The sequence below is a fragment of the Pristiophorus japonicus genome, chromosome 10, assembly GCF_044704955.1.
Source record: "Pristiophorus japonicus isolate sPriJap1 chromosome 10, sPriJap1.hap1, whole genome shotgun sequence".
Classification (NCBI taxonomy): domain Eukaryota; kingdom Metazoa; phylum Chordata; class Chondrichthyes; family Pristiophoridae; genus Pristiophorus; species Pristiophorus japonicus.
The window spans coordinates 223904128-223920143 of record NC_091986.1 but is presented as its reverse complement, the minus strand read 5'-3'; the positions used below and the strand labels follow the sequence as shown (position 1 = coordinate 223920143).

Sequence of the window (16016 nt, the reverse complement as noted above, 5' to 3'; positions counted from 1 at the left end):
GTCACGTATTCACGTAGACTACGCGGGCTCGTTCATGAGGAAAATGTTCCTCGTTGCTGTTGATGCGTACTCTAAATGGATCGAGTGCATCATATTGAATTCGTGCACGACATCCACCACAGTGGAGAGTCTGCGTGCAGTCTTTGCGACCCACGGCTTGCCGGACATCCTGGTTAGTGACTAGCTATGAATTCCGGGAGTTCATGTCGGGTAATGGCATCAAACATGTCAGGACAGCACCGTTCAAGCCGGCTTCCAATGGCCAGGCGGAACGTGCGGTCCAAATCATAAAGCAAGGCATGCTTCGGATTCAAGGACCCTCCCTTCAATGCCGCCTATCGCACCTCCTGCTGGCTTACAGGTCCCGACCGCATTCGCTCACGGGGGTCCCGCCCGCGGAGCTACTCATGAAACGCACACTTAAAACTCGGCTGTCCCTCATTCATCCAGTCCTGTCAGACATTGTTGAGGGCAAGCGCCAGTCCCAAAATGAATGCCATGACCGTAACTCAAAGGGGAGATGGATAGAAATCGATGACCCTGCATTTGTTCTTAATCACACTTTGGGACCCAAGTGGCTTGAGGGTACTGTAATTGGCAAAGAGGGGAATAGGGTCATAGTGGTCAGACTTAACAATAGACAGATATGCCGCAAGCATCTGGACCAAGTAAAAAAAAAAGGTTCAGCATGGACACTGAGAAACCTGAGGAAAATCATGAGATATTGCCCATACCACCGCCAGTGAACGAGCAACATGAACATTCAGCAGCATACACAGTCCCTGTGGCCAGCCCGGACAGGCCGGAATCACCACAAGGGACAGACACGCAGGCCAAGGCTCAACAACCAGAGCCCCAACTGAGGCGCTCCACGAGAGAGCGTCGACTGCCTGAAAGACTCAATCTTTCACCCAAAGACGTTGGGGGCGAGGTGATGTCATGTAACTGTAACCTTCATGTAACAACACTGTACACTGTCTACACCTAAGAAATGCACACCTTGACCACAGTGGATGAACTTGTGGGAGACACTCCTTACCTGGTCATTCAGGTATACAAAGGGAGGTCCCACGCAGGGTCATCACTCCTTGGTCCTGTGAATAAAGGTACAGGTCACAGAGTGACCTTGTCTCCAGTATGTGCCTCGTGTTGATTTACAGTAGAGTGGAAGGACACAACAGAAACGTATAAAATTCTGACGGGGTTGTACAGACTGGATGCGGGGAGGGTGTTTCCCCGGGGCTGGGAAGTCTAGAACAAGGGATCACAGTCTCAGGATACGGGGTAGGAAATTTAGGACTGAGATGAGGAGAAATGTTTTCACTCAGAGGGTGGTGAACCTGTGGAATTCTCTACCACAGAAGGCTGTGGAGGCCAAGTCACTGAATATATTTAAGAGGGAGATAGATAGGTTTCTAGACACAAATGACATCAAGGGGTGTGGGGAAAAAGTGGGAATATGGTATTGAGATAGAGGATCAGCCATGATCATATTGAATGGCGGTGTAGGCTCGAAGGGCCGAATGGCCTACTACTGCTCCTATTGTCTATTTTTCTATGTTTCTATCACACTTCAGTCACTGCTGTCCTGAGGAAAGATTGGAGAGGCTAGATTTGTTTACTTTGGAACAGAGGAGGTTGAGGGGAGACCTGATTGAGGTGTATAAAATTATGAGGGGCCTGGGTAGAGTGGATAGGAAGGATCTGTTCCCCTGGCAGAGGGGTCAGCAACCAGGGGACATAGATTGAAAATAATTGGGGGAGGTTGAGAGAGGATTTGAGGGGAAATTTCTTCACCCAGAGGGTGGTGGGGGTCTGGAACTCACTGCCTGAAAGGGTGGTAGAGGCAGAAACCCTCACCATATTTGGATGTGCACTTGAAGTGCTGTAACCTACAGGGCTACAAACCAAGAGCTGGAAAGTGGGATTAGGCTGAGATGGCTCTTTGTCGGCCGGCGCGGACATGATGGGCCGAATTGCCTCCTTCCGTGCTGTAAATTTCTGTGATTCTGTGACTTCCCTCAAAATCCAACAGGGTTCCTGCTCCTGGTCAGTGCGCAGAGCCTCCTGCAGGAAAGTGCACATCAATGTTCCCTCTGAGCTGCCGCCTGTGTTGCTGAGCAGGACTCTGCAGGGTCCCGCACGGACCCCTCACAAGCTTTTCCATTTGAAATACAGAGCGTGCGCAGAGATTTATAGGTGGCCGCACATTGAAATACACAGACCTCACACAACAGAGAATTTAGAGGGAGCATTGGTGAACAACTGTGCCTGTGAGCTGAGCAAAGGACAAAGTTCAACTGTGATGCCCCTCACAGTCGGATATCCTTGCAGCAGCCACCTCTCCAGGTTCACACCTCAACAATGGCCACTTGGGAGAGACAACAGCATCATCATCATAGGCAGTGCCTCGGAATCGAGGAAGACTTGCTTCCTCTGGAAAAGTGAGTTCTCACTACAGTCCAATACGGGAATTACAGTCTCTGTCAAGAGTGGGACAGACAGTGGTAGAAGGAAAGGGAGGGTGGGACAGGTTTGCCGCACGCTCCTTCCGCTGCCTGTGCTTGGTTTCTGCATGCTCTCGGCGATGAGACTTGAGCTGCTCAGCGCCCTCCCGGATGCTCTCCCTCCACTTAGGGCAGTCTTTGGCCAGGGACTCCCAGGTGTCGATGGGGATGTTGCATTTTATCAGGGAGGCTTTGAAGGTGCCCTTGAAACGTTTCCTTTGCCCACCTGGGGCTCGCTAGTTGTGTAGGAGTTCCGAGTAGAGCGCTTGTTTTGGGAGTCTCGTGTCAGGCCTGCGGACACTGTGGCCTGCCCAACGGAGCTGGTCGAGTGTGGTCAGTGCTTCAATGCTGGGGATATTGGCCTGAGCGAGAACACTGACGTTGGTGCGTCTGTCCTCCCAGGGGATTTGCAGGATCTTGCAGAGCCAGCGCTGGTCTTATTTCCCCAGCACTTTGAGGTAACTGCTGTATATGGTCCATGTCTCTGTCTCTGAGAGACAGTAGGGGACCCGTTTCCCCAGCAAGGAGTCAGCATCTTCAGGAACAATGGTGAGAAGTCAGGGTGAAGCGAGTGAGACACTGAGGCCCAGGGGTCTGCTCCCCAGCGAGCAGAGAGGCTTCAAGCAGGGGCCGGACTCGGTGTGAGCACTAGACCTTTCGTGCCGAGTGTCTTATCAACATTCCCTATTGGCCGCTTCTGCACCAAACGTGTGATTCTGCTCCTTTCAGACGGCTGGTATTTCCGAATTGACTCGAATCGCGACGGCTGGCACCCCTGGCGAACCAACTCCAGCTGGCCCTCCCTGCACGGAAAGATAGACGCAGTCTTCAGCTGGAACAGTAAGATGTACTTCATCCAGGCAAGTTGCAAGTGCTAGACCGGACCCACTTTCAGAGCTCTTCCACATCGAATCCCTGATGTCAGCAAGCGCGTCCTGCAGTGTGTCTCTATTACAGACGCTCCATCAGTCTCTATTACACAGGGTCCCTCAGTCCCTATTACATAGGGTCCCTCAGTCCCTATTACACAGGGTCCCTCAGTCCCTATTACACAGGGTCCCTCAGTCTCTATTACACAGGGTCCCTCAGTCCCTATTACACAGGGTCCCTCAGTCCCTATTACACAGGGTCCCTCAGTCCCTATTACACAGGGTCCCTCAGTCTCTATTACACAGGGTCCCTCAGTCTCTATTACACAGGGTCCCTCAGTCTCTATTACACAGGGTCTCCCAGTCCCTAATACACAGGGTCCCTCAGTCCCTATTACACAGGGTCCCTCAGTCTCTATTACACAGGGTCCCTCAGTCCCTATTACACAGGGTCCCTCAGTCCCTATTACACAGGGTCCCTCAGTCTCTATTACACAGGGTCCCTCAGTCTCTATTACACAGGGTCCCTCAGTCTCTATTACACAGGGTCCCTCAGTCTCTATTACACAGGGTCTCCCAGTCCCTAATACACAGGGTCCCTCAGTCCCTATTACACAGGGTCCCTCAGTCTCTATTACACAGGGTCCCTCAGTCCCTATTACACAGGGTCCCTCAGTCTCTATTACACAGGGTCCCTCAGTCCCTATTACACAGGGTCCCTCAGTCCCTATTACACAGGGTCCCTCAGTCCCTATTACACAGGGTCCCTCAGTCCCTATTACACACGGTCGCTCAGTCCCTATTACACAGGGTCCCTCAGTCTCTATTACACAGGGTCGCTCAGTCTCTATTACACAGGGTCCCTCAGTCGCTATTACACAGGGTCCCTCAGTCTCTATTACAGATATCCCTCAGTCTCTATTACAGATGTCCCTCAGTCTCTATTGCAGATATCCCTCAGACTCTCTTACAGATGTCCCTCAGTCTATATTACACAGGGTCCCTCAGTCTATATTACACACAGTTTCTGTTATTCTGTTTCACACGGAGGGAGGGAGTAGTGAGGAAGGAGCGATGATTTCCTGGGAATGCTACATGAGGCCGTCCTGGGAAAAATACAATGAAGATAGTGTGCACCTAGCCCAAGATGTGGTCTATTCTCACCATTCCTTTGGTTTGCAGGGACCAAATTTGTTCATATATAAAACTGAGGCACGTTACTCGCTGATCCAGGGATACCCCAAGCCTGTCGCCGAGGAGCTGGGAATTCCCGGTACATCTGTCAAAGCAACATTCATCTGTCCACAATCGTCGCTTCTCTACGTGATCATGGGTAAGACAAAAGTACACGGAGCACAATCTCCGGGGTATTCGCAGCCTGTTGCGTTAGTTTGCAGCGCTGGGACACTGTCAATATTCAGCTGGAGGGGCCAGAGGCAATTCAGGAGAGGAGATCGTTCTGCAGCTGGTTAAGGAGGTAACCAAGCAGGTGGAGGGTGCAGAGTAGGTAAACAGCTGACTTTAATTTACATTACTTTACATTACTGACATGACTTGAATTTTGGGAAGTCATTTGATGAAGTTCCAGAGCTGAGATTGTGAAGCAATTTATGGATGGTGAAAGTTAGAGACAATTAGCTCAGCTGCACTGAAATATTTTGTTGGCAATAGGAAGTGTCAGCCCGTGGCCCAGTGGGAAACTCTCTCGCCTCGGAGGCAGACAGTGGTGGGTTCGAGTCCCACTCCAGAGATTGAGCACAAAAATCCAGGCTAACACTCCCAGTGTAGTACTGAGGGAGTGCTGCACTGTCGGAGGGGCGGTACTGAGGGAGTGCTGCACTGTCGGAGGGGCAGTACTGAGGGAGTGCTGCAGTGTCTGAGGGGCAGTACTGAGGGAGTGCTGCACAGTCGGAGGGGCAGTACTGAGGGAGCGCCGCACTGTCGGAGGGGCAGTACTGAGGGAGCGCTGCACTGTCGGAGGGGCAGTACTGAGGGAGTGCTGCAGTGTCGGAGCAGCAGTACTGAGGGAGTGCTGCACAGTCAGAGGGGCAGTACTGAGGGAGTGCTGCAGTGTCGGAGGGGCAGTACTGAGGGAGTGCTGCACAGTCAGAGGGGCAGTACTGAGGGAGCGCCGCACTGTCGGAGGGGCGGTACTGAGGGAGCACTGCACTGTCGGAGGGGCAGTCCTGAGGGAGCGCCGCACTGTCGGAGGGGCGGTACTGAGGGAGCGCCGCACTGTCGGAGGGGCAGTACTGAGGGAGCGCTGCAATGTCGGATGGGCAGTACTGAGGGAGCGCTGCACTGTCGGAGGGGCAGTACTGAGGGAGCGCCGCACTGTCGGAGGGGCGGTACTGAGGGAGCACTGCACTGTCGGAGGGGCAGTACTGAGGGAGTGCCGCACTGTCGGAGGGGCAGTACTGAGGGAGCCCCGCACTGTCGGAGGGGCAGTACTGAGGGAGTGCCGCTCTGTCGGAGGGGCAGTACTGAGGGAGCGCCGCACTGTCGGAGGGGCAGTACTGAGGGAGCCCCGCACTGTCGGAGGGGCAGTACTGAGGGAGCCCCGCACTGTCGGAGGGGCGGTACTGAGGGCGCCCCGCACTGTCGGACGGGCGGTACTGAGGGAGCGCCGCACTGTTGGACAGGTAGACTTTCGGATGAGACATTAAACCTGTCAAAGATGTAGTACCTCTCTCGAAGGATTGTGGAGTGAACTTAAGTAAAAACAAAATCCCCTTGCTATAAATGGCCCTTGTGTTGCCCTCGGGCAATGGACACGGCTCGTTGCCATCAATGGTCCCTTGCGGGAAATCAGAGAGTGAGCGACATAAGCGCATTCGCGAAAATGGGACAGGAGCAGCATGTTCCTGTCAGTACTGACTATTCACCGATAGGGACATCATTTCTTCTTTACCTGGGTGTGAATTATTGTCTGTGGGGAGGGGGGGGTGTCTGTGGGGAGTGCGGGAGTCTGTGGGGAGTGGGGGGTCTGTGGGGAGTGGGGCATCTGTAGGGGGTCTGTGGGGAGTGGGGCATCTGTGGGGAGTCTGTGGAGAGTGGGGGGTCTGTGGAGAGTGGGGGGTCTGTGGGGAGTGGGAGGTCTGTGGGGAGTGGGGGGGTCTGTGGGGAGTGGGAGTTCTGTGGGGAGTAGGGCATCTGTGGGGAGTGGGGGGTCTGTGGGGAGTGGGGGGTCTGTGGGGAGTGGGGCATCTGTGGGGAGTGGGGCGTCTGTGGGGAATCTGTGGGGAGTGGGGGGTCTGTGGGGAGTGGGAGGTCTGTGGGGAGTGGGGGGTCTGTGGGGAGTGGGAGTTCTGTGGGGAGTGGGGGTCTGTGGGGAGTGGGAGGTCTGTGGGGAGTGGGGGTCTGCGGGGAGTGTACAAGACGTGTTACAGAATCCTGAGGAATTTCCCCACCTTCATTTAAATAGAAGGAAAATGAGAATAGTTGTGTTACTGGCAGAGATTCTGACAGAATTTCCCCTTTCTGCTGAGTGCCCAACACTAACTGGCCTTGAGAACACAAGAACACAGAGCAGGAGTCGGCCATTCGGCCCCTCAAGCCCACTCCACCATTCCACAAGATCATGGCTGATCTTCAACCTCAACTCCACATTCCCACCCGATCTGCATATTCCTTAACTCCCTTAGTTCCCAAATTCGACCTCCGTCGTCAATATCCTCAACGACTGACCTTCCACAGCCCTCTGGGGCAGAGAATTCCAAAGATTCACCACCCTCTGAGTGAAGAAATTCCTCCTTATCTCCGTCCTCAATGGCTGACCCCTTATCCTGAGACTGTGACCCCTGTTCTTAGTTCCCCAGCCCAGGGGAAGCATTTTCTCAGCATTAACCCTGTCACGCCCCTTAATAATTTTATCTGTTTCAATTAGATCACCTCTCATTCTTCTAAACTCTGGGGAATACAGGCCTAGTCTACACATTCTCTCCTCATAGGGCCATCCCCCCATCCCAGGAACCAGTCTAGTGAACCTTATTGCACGCGCACTTAGGCAAGTACGTCTTTCCTTGGGTAAGGAGACCAGAACTGTACACAGTACTCCAGGTGTGGCTTCACCAATGCCCTGTTTAGTTGTAGTAAGACCTCTTTACTCTTACACTCAATCTCTTTGTAACAAAGCTTGAGAAGATGGTGGTGAGCCGCCTTCTTGAACCGCTGCAGTCCGTGTGGTGAAGGTGCTCCCACAGTGCTGTTAGGGAGGGAGTTCCAGGATTGTGACCCAGCGACGATGAAGGAACGGCCGATATATTTCCCAGTCGGGATGGTGTGTGACTGGGAGGGGAACGTGGAGTTGGTGATGTTCCCATGCAGCTGTTGCCCTTGTCCTTCTAGGCGGTAGAGGTCGCGGGTTTGGGAGGTGCTGCTGAAGAAGCCTTGGTGAGTTGCTGCAGTGCATCTTGTAGATGGTTCACACTGCAGCCACGGTGCGCCGGTGGTGGAGGGAGTGAGTGTTGAAGGTGGTGGATGGGGGGCCATTCAAGCGGCTGCTTTGTCCTGCAAGACATCCCACAGACACTTGACGTCCTGCCTGCATTGACAGGGTCTTTGCTGTCTGTGGGATCTTGCTCTACACAAATTGGCTGCTACATTCCTGACATTACAACAGTGACAACACTTGAAACAGTAATTCATCGGCTGTGAAGCTGTTTGGGGCATCCTGAGGTTGTGACAGGCACTGTCGAATTGCATGTTATTACTGGCTAACTTTGCTTGTGCTGTGATGTTGCAGGTAACCATTTACAGAGCGTGAACCTGGAACAGACACCCAAGGTTCTAGGAAACGGATTCCGGATCGCCCATTTCCATGTGGATGGGGCCATGTGCACCACCAAGGGAGTCTACCTGTTTGTGGGCACAAAGTTCTACAAATACGATTCACCTGATCAGCTGGCTGCGTGGGAAAGTAGCCCCGAGCCACAGAGCATCAGCAAGCACTTCATGTCCTGCCCACATTGAGAGGACACGTCCGGCAGATCCCCGCAGCTCGCCAGAGACTTTCAGTGGCACCAGGCAGCCCGGCTTCACCTGAGCATCAAGTGGGAATATCCTCACCTGGTCAAAGCACACCTGTCCTGTCCCGCACCTGTCCTGTCCCGCACCTGTCCTGTCCTGTCCCGCACCTGTCCTGTCCTGTCCCGCACCTGTCCTGTGCAGCACCTGTCCTGTCCCGCACCTGTCCTGGTCCCACACCTGTCCTGTCCCGCACCTGTCCTGTCCCGCACCTGTCCTGTCCCGCACCTGTCCTGGTCCCACACCTGTCCTGTATCACACCTGCCCTGTCCCACACCTGTCCTGTCCCACACCTGTCCTGGTCCCACACCTGCCCTGTCCCACACCTGCCCTGTCCCACACCTGTTCTGTCCCACACCTGCCCTGTCCCACACCTGCCCTGTATCACACCTGTATCGGACCAAACCTATCCTGGTCTCACACCTGCCCTGTCCCACACCTGTACCGGACCACACCTGTCCTGGTCCCACACCTGTATCGGACCACACCTGTCCTGGTCCCACACCTGCCCTGTATCACACCTGTACCGGACCACACCTGCCCTGTATCACACCTGCCCTGTCCCACACCTGCCCTGTATCACACCTGCCCTGTCCCACACCTGTCCTGTCCCACACCTGTCCTGTTCCCACACCTGCCCTGTCCCACACCTGTACCGGACCACACCTGTCCTGGTCCCACACCTGCCCTGTCCCACACCTGTACCGGACCACACCTGTCCTGGTCCCACACCTGCCCTGTCCCACACCTGCCCTGTCCCACATCTGTACCGGACCACACCTGTCCTGGTCCCACACCTGCCCTGTCCCACACCTGCCCTGTCCCACACCTGTCCCGAACTGCTCCTGTCCTGTCGAATCCCAGCTATTCCCAGTGAAGTTTGTAATAAAACACAAACTCTGTTCTGCTCACCTCACTACATAAACTAAGCACAAGCAGCTCTCCAGATTCCCAGTGCTTTGGAACCTGTCAACCCTTTAATAAACCGGCTGCTGTTACAAAGCTCGTTGTCTGTGTGATTTTCAACAATTCTCTGCACCCTCCATGGTTCATGGGCTGAATGGGCACAGGAAAAAAAGCTCATTATTATTGAAATCGGGAGAGTTACAAAATGCTGCCCGTACAGAGGGACCTGGGGGGCCTTGTACATGAAACACAAAAAGTTAGTATGTAGGTACAGCAAATAATTAGGAAAGCAAATGGAATGTTGCCTTTATTGCAAGGGGGATAGAGTATAAAAGTAAGGAGATCCTGCTCCGAATGTAGGGAGTGCTGGTGAGACCACACCTGGAATAGAAACAGAAACATAGACATTTACAGCACAGAAGGAGGCCATTTCGGCCCATCGTGTCCGTGCCGGCCGACAAAGAGCCGCACGGCCCTCGGTCAGCAGCCCTGAAGGTTACATATAAACCTATGAACAATGGTGGAAAGGCAAAGAGCACCCAGCCCAACCAGTCCGCCTCACACAACTGTGACACCCCTTATACTGAAACATTCTACACTCCACCCCAACCGGAGCCATGTGATCTCCTGGGAGAGGCAAAAACCAGATAAAAACCCAGGCCAATTGAGGAAAGAAATCTGGGAAAATTCCTCTCCGACCCATCCAGGTGATCAAAACTAGTCCAGGAGATCACTCTGGCCATATTCTATTCCCTGCAGTACTTACCATCATATCTGCACCAGCCAACAAGAGGTTATCCAGTCTAATCCCAATTGCCAGCTCGAGGTCCGTAACCCGCACTTTAAGTGCCCATCCAAGCACCTTTTAAAAGTGGTGAGGGTCTCTGCATCCACCACCCTTCCAGGCAGCGAGTTCTAGATCTCCACAACCCTCTGCGTAAAGAAGCCCCCCACCTCAAATCCCCTCTAAACCTTCCACCAACCACCTTAAAAATATGCCCCCTCGTAATTGACCTCTCCACCAATGGAAATAGATCCTTACTATCCACTATGTCCAGGCCCCTCAAAATTTTATACACCTCAATGAGGTCTCTCAACCTCCTCTGTTCCAAGGAAAACAACCCTAACCTATCCAATCTTTCCTCAAAGCTAAGATTCTCCACTCCCATCAACATTCTTGTAAATCTCCTCTGTACCCTCCAGTGCAATCACATCCTTCCTGTAATGTGGCGACCAGAACTGCACGCAATACTCCAGCTGTGGCCTAACCAAGCATAACCTCCTGCTCTTGTATTCTATGCCTCGGCTAATAAAGGCAAGTATTCCGTATGCCTTCTTAATCACCTTATCCACCTGACCTGCTACCTTCAGGGATCTGTGGACCTGCACTCTACATGTTGTTCCTCTACACTTCTCCATTACCTACCATTTAATGTGTATTCCCTTGCCTTGTTAGACCTCCCCAAATGCATTACCTCACACTTCTCCAGATTGAATTCCATTTGCCACAGTTCTGTCCACCTGACCAGTTCATTGATATCTTCCTGCAGCCTATAGCTTTCTTCTTCATTAACAACCACACAGCTAATTTTTGTATCATCTGCGAATTTATTTATCATACCCCATACATTCAAGTCTAAATCATTGATGTATACCACAAAAAGCAAGGCACCCAGAACTGAGCCCTGCAGAACCACACTGGAAACAGCCTTCCAGTCATAAATACATCCATCGACCATTACCCTTTGCTTCCTACCTCTGAACCAATTTTGGATCCAACTTGTCACTTTGCCCTGGATCCCATGGGCTTTTACTTTTGTAATCAGTCTGCCAAGTGGGACCTTATCAAAAGCCTTGCTAAAGTCCATATATACTACATCGTACATACTGCCCTCATCGACCTTCCTGGTTACCTCCCCTTGATGAAGCAGAAGTCCAGAGATTTCGGGGTCCATGTACACAGATCATTATAATGTAGCAGTCAGGTTCAAAAAATAATCAAAAAGGCGTATGCAATGTTAGCCTTTATAACTAGAGGGTTAGAATATAACAGGGATGAAGTTTTGCTCCAGCTACCCAGAGCCCACATCTGGAGCACTGTGTACAGTCCTGGGCATCGAGTCTCAGGGAGATATACCAGCTCAGAGAGGGAGCAGCACAGATTGACCCAAATGGTACCAGGGCTCCAAGGGTTAAATTATCAGGAGAAATGACAAACTAGGCTTGAGTTCCCTGGAATATAGAAGGCTAAGGGGTGATTTGATTGAGGTTTTTTACTGAATTGAAAGGGTAGATACAAAAAAACTTTTCCCACTGGTGGGGGAGTTTTGGAGAAGGAGACAGAACCTTACAATCAGAGTCAGGCCATTCAGGAGAGGAGTTAGGGAGCACTTCTTCACACACAGGGGAGGTGGGGGTAGAAATGTGGAACTCCGTCCCACAGAAAGCAATAGATGCTAGCTCAATTCATAATTTTAAATCTGAGATTGATGGATTTTTGCGAGCCAATCGTATTCAGGGATATGAGTCAAGGCAGGTGGATGGAGTTAAGATACAGATCAACTGTGATCTAATTGAATGGCAGAACAGGCTCGAGGGGCTGAATGGCTGCAGTGAGAGACAGGAGTGGAGGGGGAAATGGGGAACTGTACCCCAGTGAGAGACCGGAGAGATGGGGAAATGGGGAATTGTACCCCAGTGAGAGACAGGAGAAGAGGGGAAATGGGCAACTGGATCCCAGTGAGACAGGAGAGGAGGGGGAAATGGGGAACTGTACCCCAGTGAAAGACCGGAGAGGAGGGGAAATGGGGAACTGTACCCCAGTGAGAGACAGGAGAGGAGGGGAAATGGGGAACTGTACCCCAGTGAAAGACCGGAGAGGAGGGGAAATGGGGAACTGTACCCCAGTGAAAGACCGGAGAAGAGGGGAAATAGGGAACTGTACCCCAGTGAGAGACCGGAGGGATGGGGAAATGGGGAACTGTACCCCACTGAGAGACCGGAGAGATGGGGAAATGGGGAACTGTACCCCAGTGAGAGACAGGAGAGGAGGGGAAATGGGGAACTGTACCCCAGTGAGAGACCGGAGAGGTGGGGAAATGGGGAACTGTATCCCAGTGAGAGACAAGAGAGGAGGGGAAATGGGGAACTGTACCACAGTGAGAGACCGGATAGGAGGAGGAATGGGGAACTGTACCCCAGTGAGAGACCGGAGAGGAGGGGAAATGGTGAACTGGACTCCAGTGAGAGACCGGAGAGGAGGGGAAATGGGGAACTGGACTCCAGTGAGAGACCGGAGAGGAGGGGGAAATGGGGAACTGTACCCCAGTGAGAGACAGGAGAGATGGGGAAATATAGAACTGTAGCCCAGTGAGAGACCGGAGGGATGGGGAAATGGGGAACTGTACCCCAGTGAGAGACAGGAGAGGAGGGGAAATGGGGAACTGTAGCCCAGTGAGAGACCGGAGAGATGGGGAAATGGGGAACTGTACCCCAGTGAGAGACAGGAGGGGAGGGGGAAATGGGGAACTGGACCCCAGTGAGAGAGCGGAGTGATGGGGAAATGGGGAACTGTACCCCAGTGAGAGACAGAAGAAGAGGGGAAATGGGGAACTGGACCCCAGTGAGACAGGAGAGGAGGGGGAAATGGGGAACTGTATCCCAGTGAGAGACAAGAGAGGAGGGGAAATGGGGAACTGTACCCCAGTGAGAGACCGGATAGGAGGGGGAATGGGGAACTGTACCCCAGTGAGAGACCGGAGAGGAGGGGAAATGGGGAACTGGACTCCAGTGAGAGACCGGAGAGGAGGGGGAAATGGGGAACTGTACCCCAGTGAGAGACAGGAGAGATGGGGAAATATAGAACTGTAGCCCAGTGAGAGACCGGAGAGATGGGGAAATGGGGAACTGTACCCCAGTGAGAGACAGGAGAGGAGGGGAAATGGGGAGCTGTAGCCCAGTGAGAGACCGGAGAGATGGGGAAATGGGGAACTGTACCCCAGTGAGAGACAGGAGGGGAGGGGGAAATGGGGAACTGGACCCCAGTGAGAGAGCGGAGTGATGGGGAAATGGGGAACTGTACCCCAGTGAGAGACAGAAGAAGAGGGGAAATGGGGAACTGGACCCCAGTGAGGCAGGAGAGGAGGGGGAAATGGGGAACTGTACCCCAGTGAGAGACCGGAGAGGAGGGGAAATGGGGAACTGGACCCCAGTGAGAGACAGTAGAGGAGTGGGAAATAGGGAACTGTACCCCAGTGAGAGACAGGAGAGGAAGGGGAAATGGGGAACTGTACCCCAGTGAGAGACAGGAGAGGAAGGGGAAATGGGGAACTGTACCCCAGTGAGAGACAGGAGAGGAGGGGAAATGGGGAACTGGACCCCAGTGAGAGACAGGGGAGGAGGGGGAAATGGGGAACTGTACTCCAGTGAGAGACCGGAGAGGAGTGGAAATGGGGAATTGTACCCCAGTGAGAGACCGGATAGGAGAGGGAATGGGGAACTGGACCCCAGTGAGAGACAGGAGAGGAGGGGGAAATGGGGAACTGTACCCCAGTGAGAGACAGGAGTGGAGGGGGAAATGGGGAACTGTACCCCAGTGAGAGACCGGAGAGATGGGGAAATTGGGAACTGTACCCCAGTGAGAGACAGGAGAGGAGGGGGAAATGGGGAACTGTACCCCAGTGAGAGACAGGAGTGGAGGGGGAAATGGGGAACTGTACCCCAGTGAGAGGCCGGAGAGATGGGGAAATGGGGAAATGTACCCCAGTGAGAGACAGGAGAGGAGGGGGAAATGGACAACTGTACCACAGTGAGAGACAGGAGAGGAAGGGGAAATGGGGAACTGTACCCCAGTGAGAGACAGGAGAGGAGGGGAATTGGGGAACTGTACCCCAGTGAGAGACCGGAGAGGTGGGGAAATGGGGAACTGTATCCCAGTGAGAGACAAGAGAGGAGGGGAAATAGGGAACTGTACCCCAGTGAGAGACCGGATAGGAGGGGTAATGGGGAACTGTACCCCAGTGAGAGACCGGAGAGGAGGGGAAATGGGGAACTGGACTCCAGTGAGAGACCGGAGAGGAGGGGGAAATGGGGAACTGTACCCCAGTGAGAGACAGGAGAGATGGGGAAATATAGAACTGTAGCCCAGTGAGAGACCGGAGAGATGGGGAAATGGGGAACTGTACCCCAGTGAGAGACAGGAGAGGAGGGGAAATGGGGAACTGTAGCCCAGTGAGAGACCGGAGAGATGGGGAAATGGGGAACTGTAACCCAGTGAGAGACAAGAGGGGAGGGGGAAATGGGGAACTGGACCCCAGTGAGAGAGCGGAGTGATGGGGAAATGGGGAACTGTACCCCAGTGAGAGACAGGAGAAGAGGGGAAATGGGGAACTGGACCCCAGTGAGACAGGAGAGGAGGGGGAAATGTGGAACTGTACCCCAGTGAGAGACCGGAGAGGAGGGGAAATGGGGAACTGGACCCCAGTGAGAGACAGGAGCGGAGTGGGAAATGGGGAACTGTACCCCAGTGAGAGACAGGAGAGGAAGGGGAAATGGGGAACTGCACACCAGTGAGAGACAGGAGAGGAAGGGGAAATGGGGAACTGTACCCCAGTGAGAGACAGGAGAGGAGGGGAAATGGGGAACTGGACCCCAGTGAGAGACAGGGGAGGAGGGGGAAATGGGGAACTGTACTCCAGTGAGAGACCGGAGAGGAGTGGAAATGGGGAATTGTACCCCAGTGAGAGACCGGATAGGAGGGGGAATAGGGAACTGGACCCCAGTGAGAGACAGGAGAGGAGGGGGAAATGCGGAACTGTACCCCAGTGAGAGACAGGAGTGGAGGGGGAAATGGGGAACTGTACCCCAGTGAGAGGCCGGAGAGATGGGGAAATTGGGAACTGTACCCCAGTGAGAGACAGGAGAGGAGGGGGAAATGGACAACTGTACCCCAGTGAGAGACAGGAGAGGAGGGGAAATGGGGATCTGGACTCCAGTGAGTGACCGGAGAGGAGGGGGAAATGGGGAACTGTACCCCAGTGAGAGACCGGAGAAATGGGGAAATGGGGAACGGTACCCCAGTGAGAGACAGGAGAGGAATGGAAATGGGGAACTGTACCCCAGTGAGAGACCGGAGAGGAGGGGAAATGGGGAATTGTACCCCAGTGAGAGACCGGATAGGAGGGGGAATGGGGAACTGTACCCCAGTGAGAGACTGGAGAGGAGGGGAAATGGGGAACTGGACTCCAGTGAGAGACCGGAGAGGAGGGGGAAATGGGGAACTGTACCCCAGTGAGAGACCGGAGAGATGGGGAAATGGGGAACTGTACCCCAGTGAGAGACAGGAGAGGAGGGGGAAATGGGGAACTGGACCCCAGTGAGAGACAGTAGTGATGGGGAAATGGGGAACTGTACCCCAGTGAGAGGCCGGAGAGATGGGGAAATTGGGAACTGTACCCCAGTGAGAGACAGGAGAGGAGGGGGAAATGGACAACTGTACCCCAGTGAGAGACAGGAGAGGAGGGGAAATGGGGATCTGGACTCCAGTGAGAGACCGGAGAGGAGGGGGAAATGGGGAACTGTACCCCAGTGAGAGACCGGAGAAATGGGGAAATGGGGAACGGTACCCCAGTGAGAGACAGGAGAGGAATGGAAATGGGGAACTGTACCCCAGTGAGAGACCGGAGAGGAGGGGAAATGGGGAATTGTACCC

At 53.6% G+C, this 16016-nt stretch overlaps 1 protein-coding gene across 2 annotated transcripts in view; it reads left to right on the top strand.

The window, feature by feature from the left end:
- LOC139275328 (hemopexin-like) overlaps positions 1–9403 on the top strand; it is a 65002-nt gene extending 55599 nt beyond the window's left edge. For both annotated transcript variants that reach the window (XM_070892636.1, XM_070892635.1), the window contains exons 8-10: positions 3237–3367; positions 4559–4709; positions 8121–9403. In XM_070892636.1, the coding sequence (XP_070748737.1) occupies positions 3237–3367; positions 4559–4709; positions 8121–8347 (509 nt within the window). In that variant the 3' untranslated portion in view covers positions 8348–9403. The remainder of the gene's footprint in view (positions 1–3236; positions 3368–4558; positions 4710–8120) is intronic.
- Positions 9404–16016: the final 6613 nt, after the last annotated feature.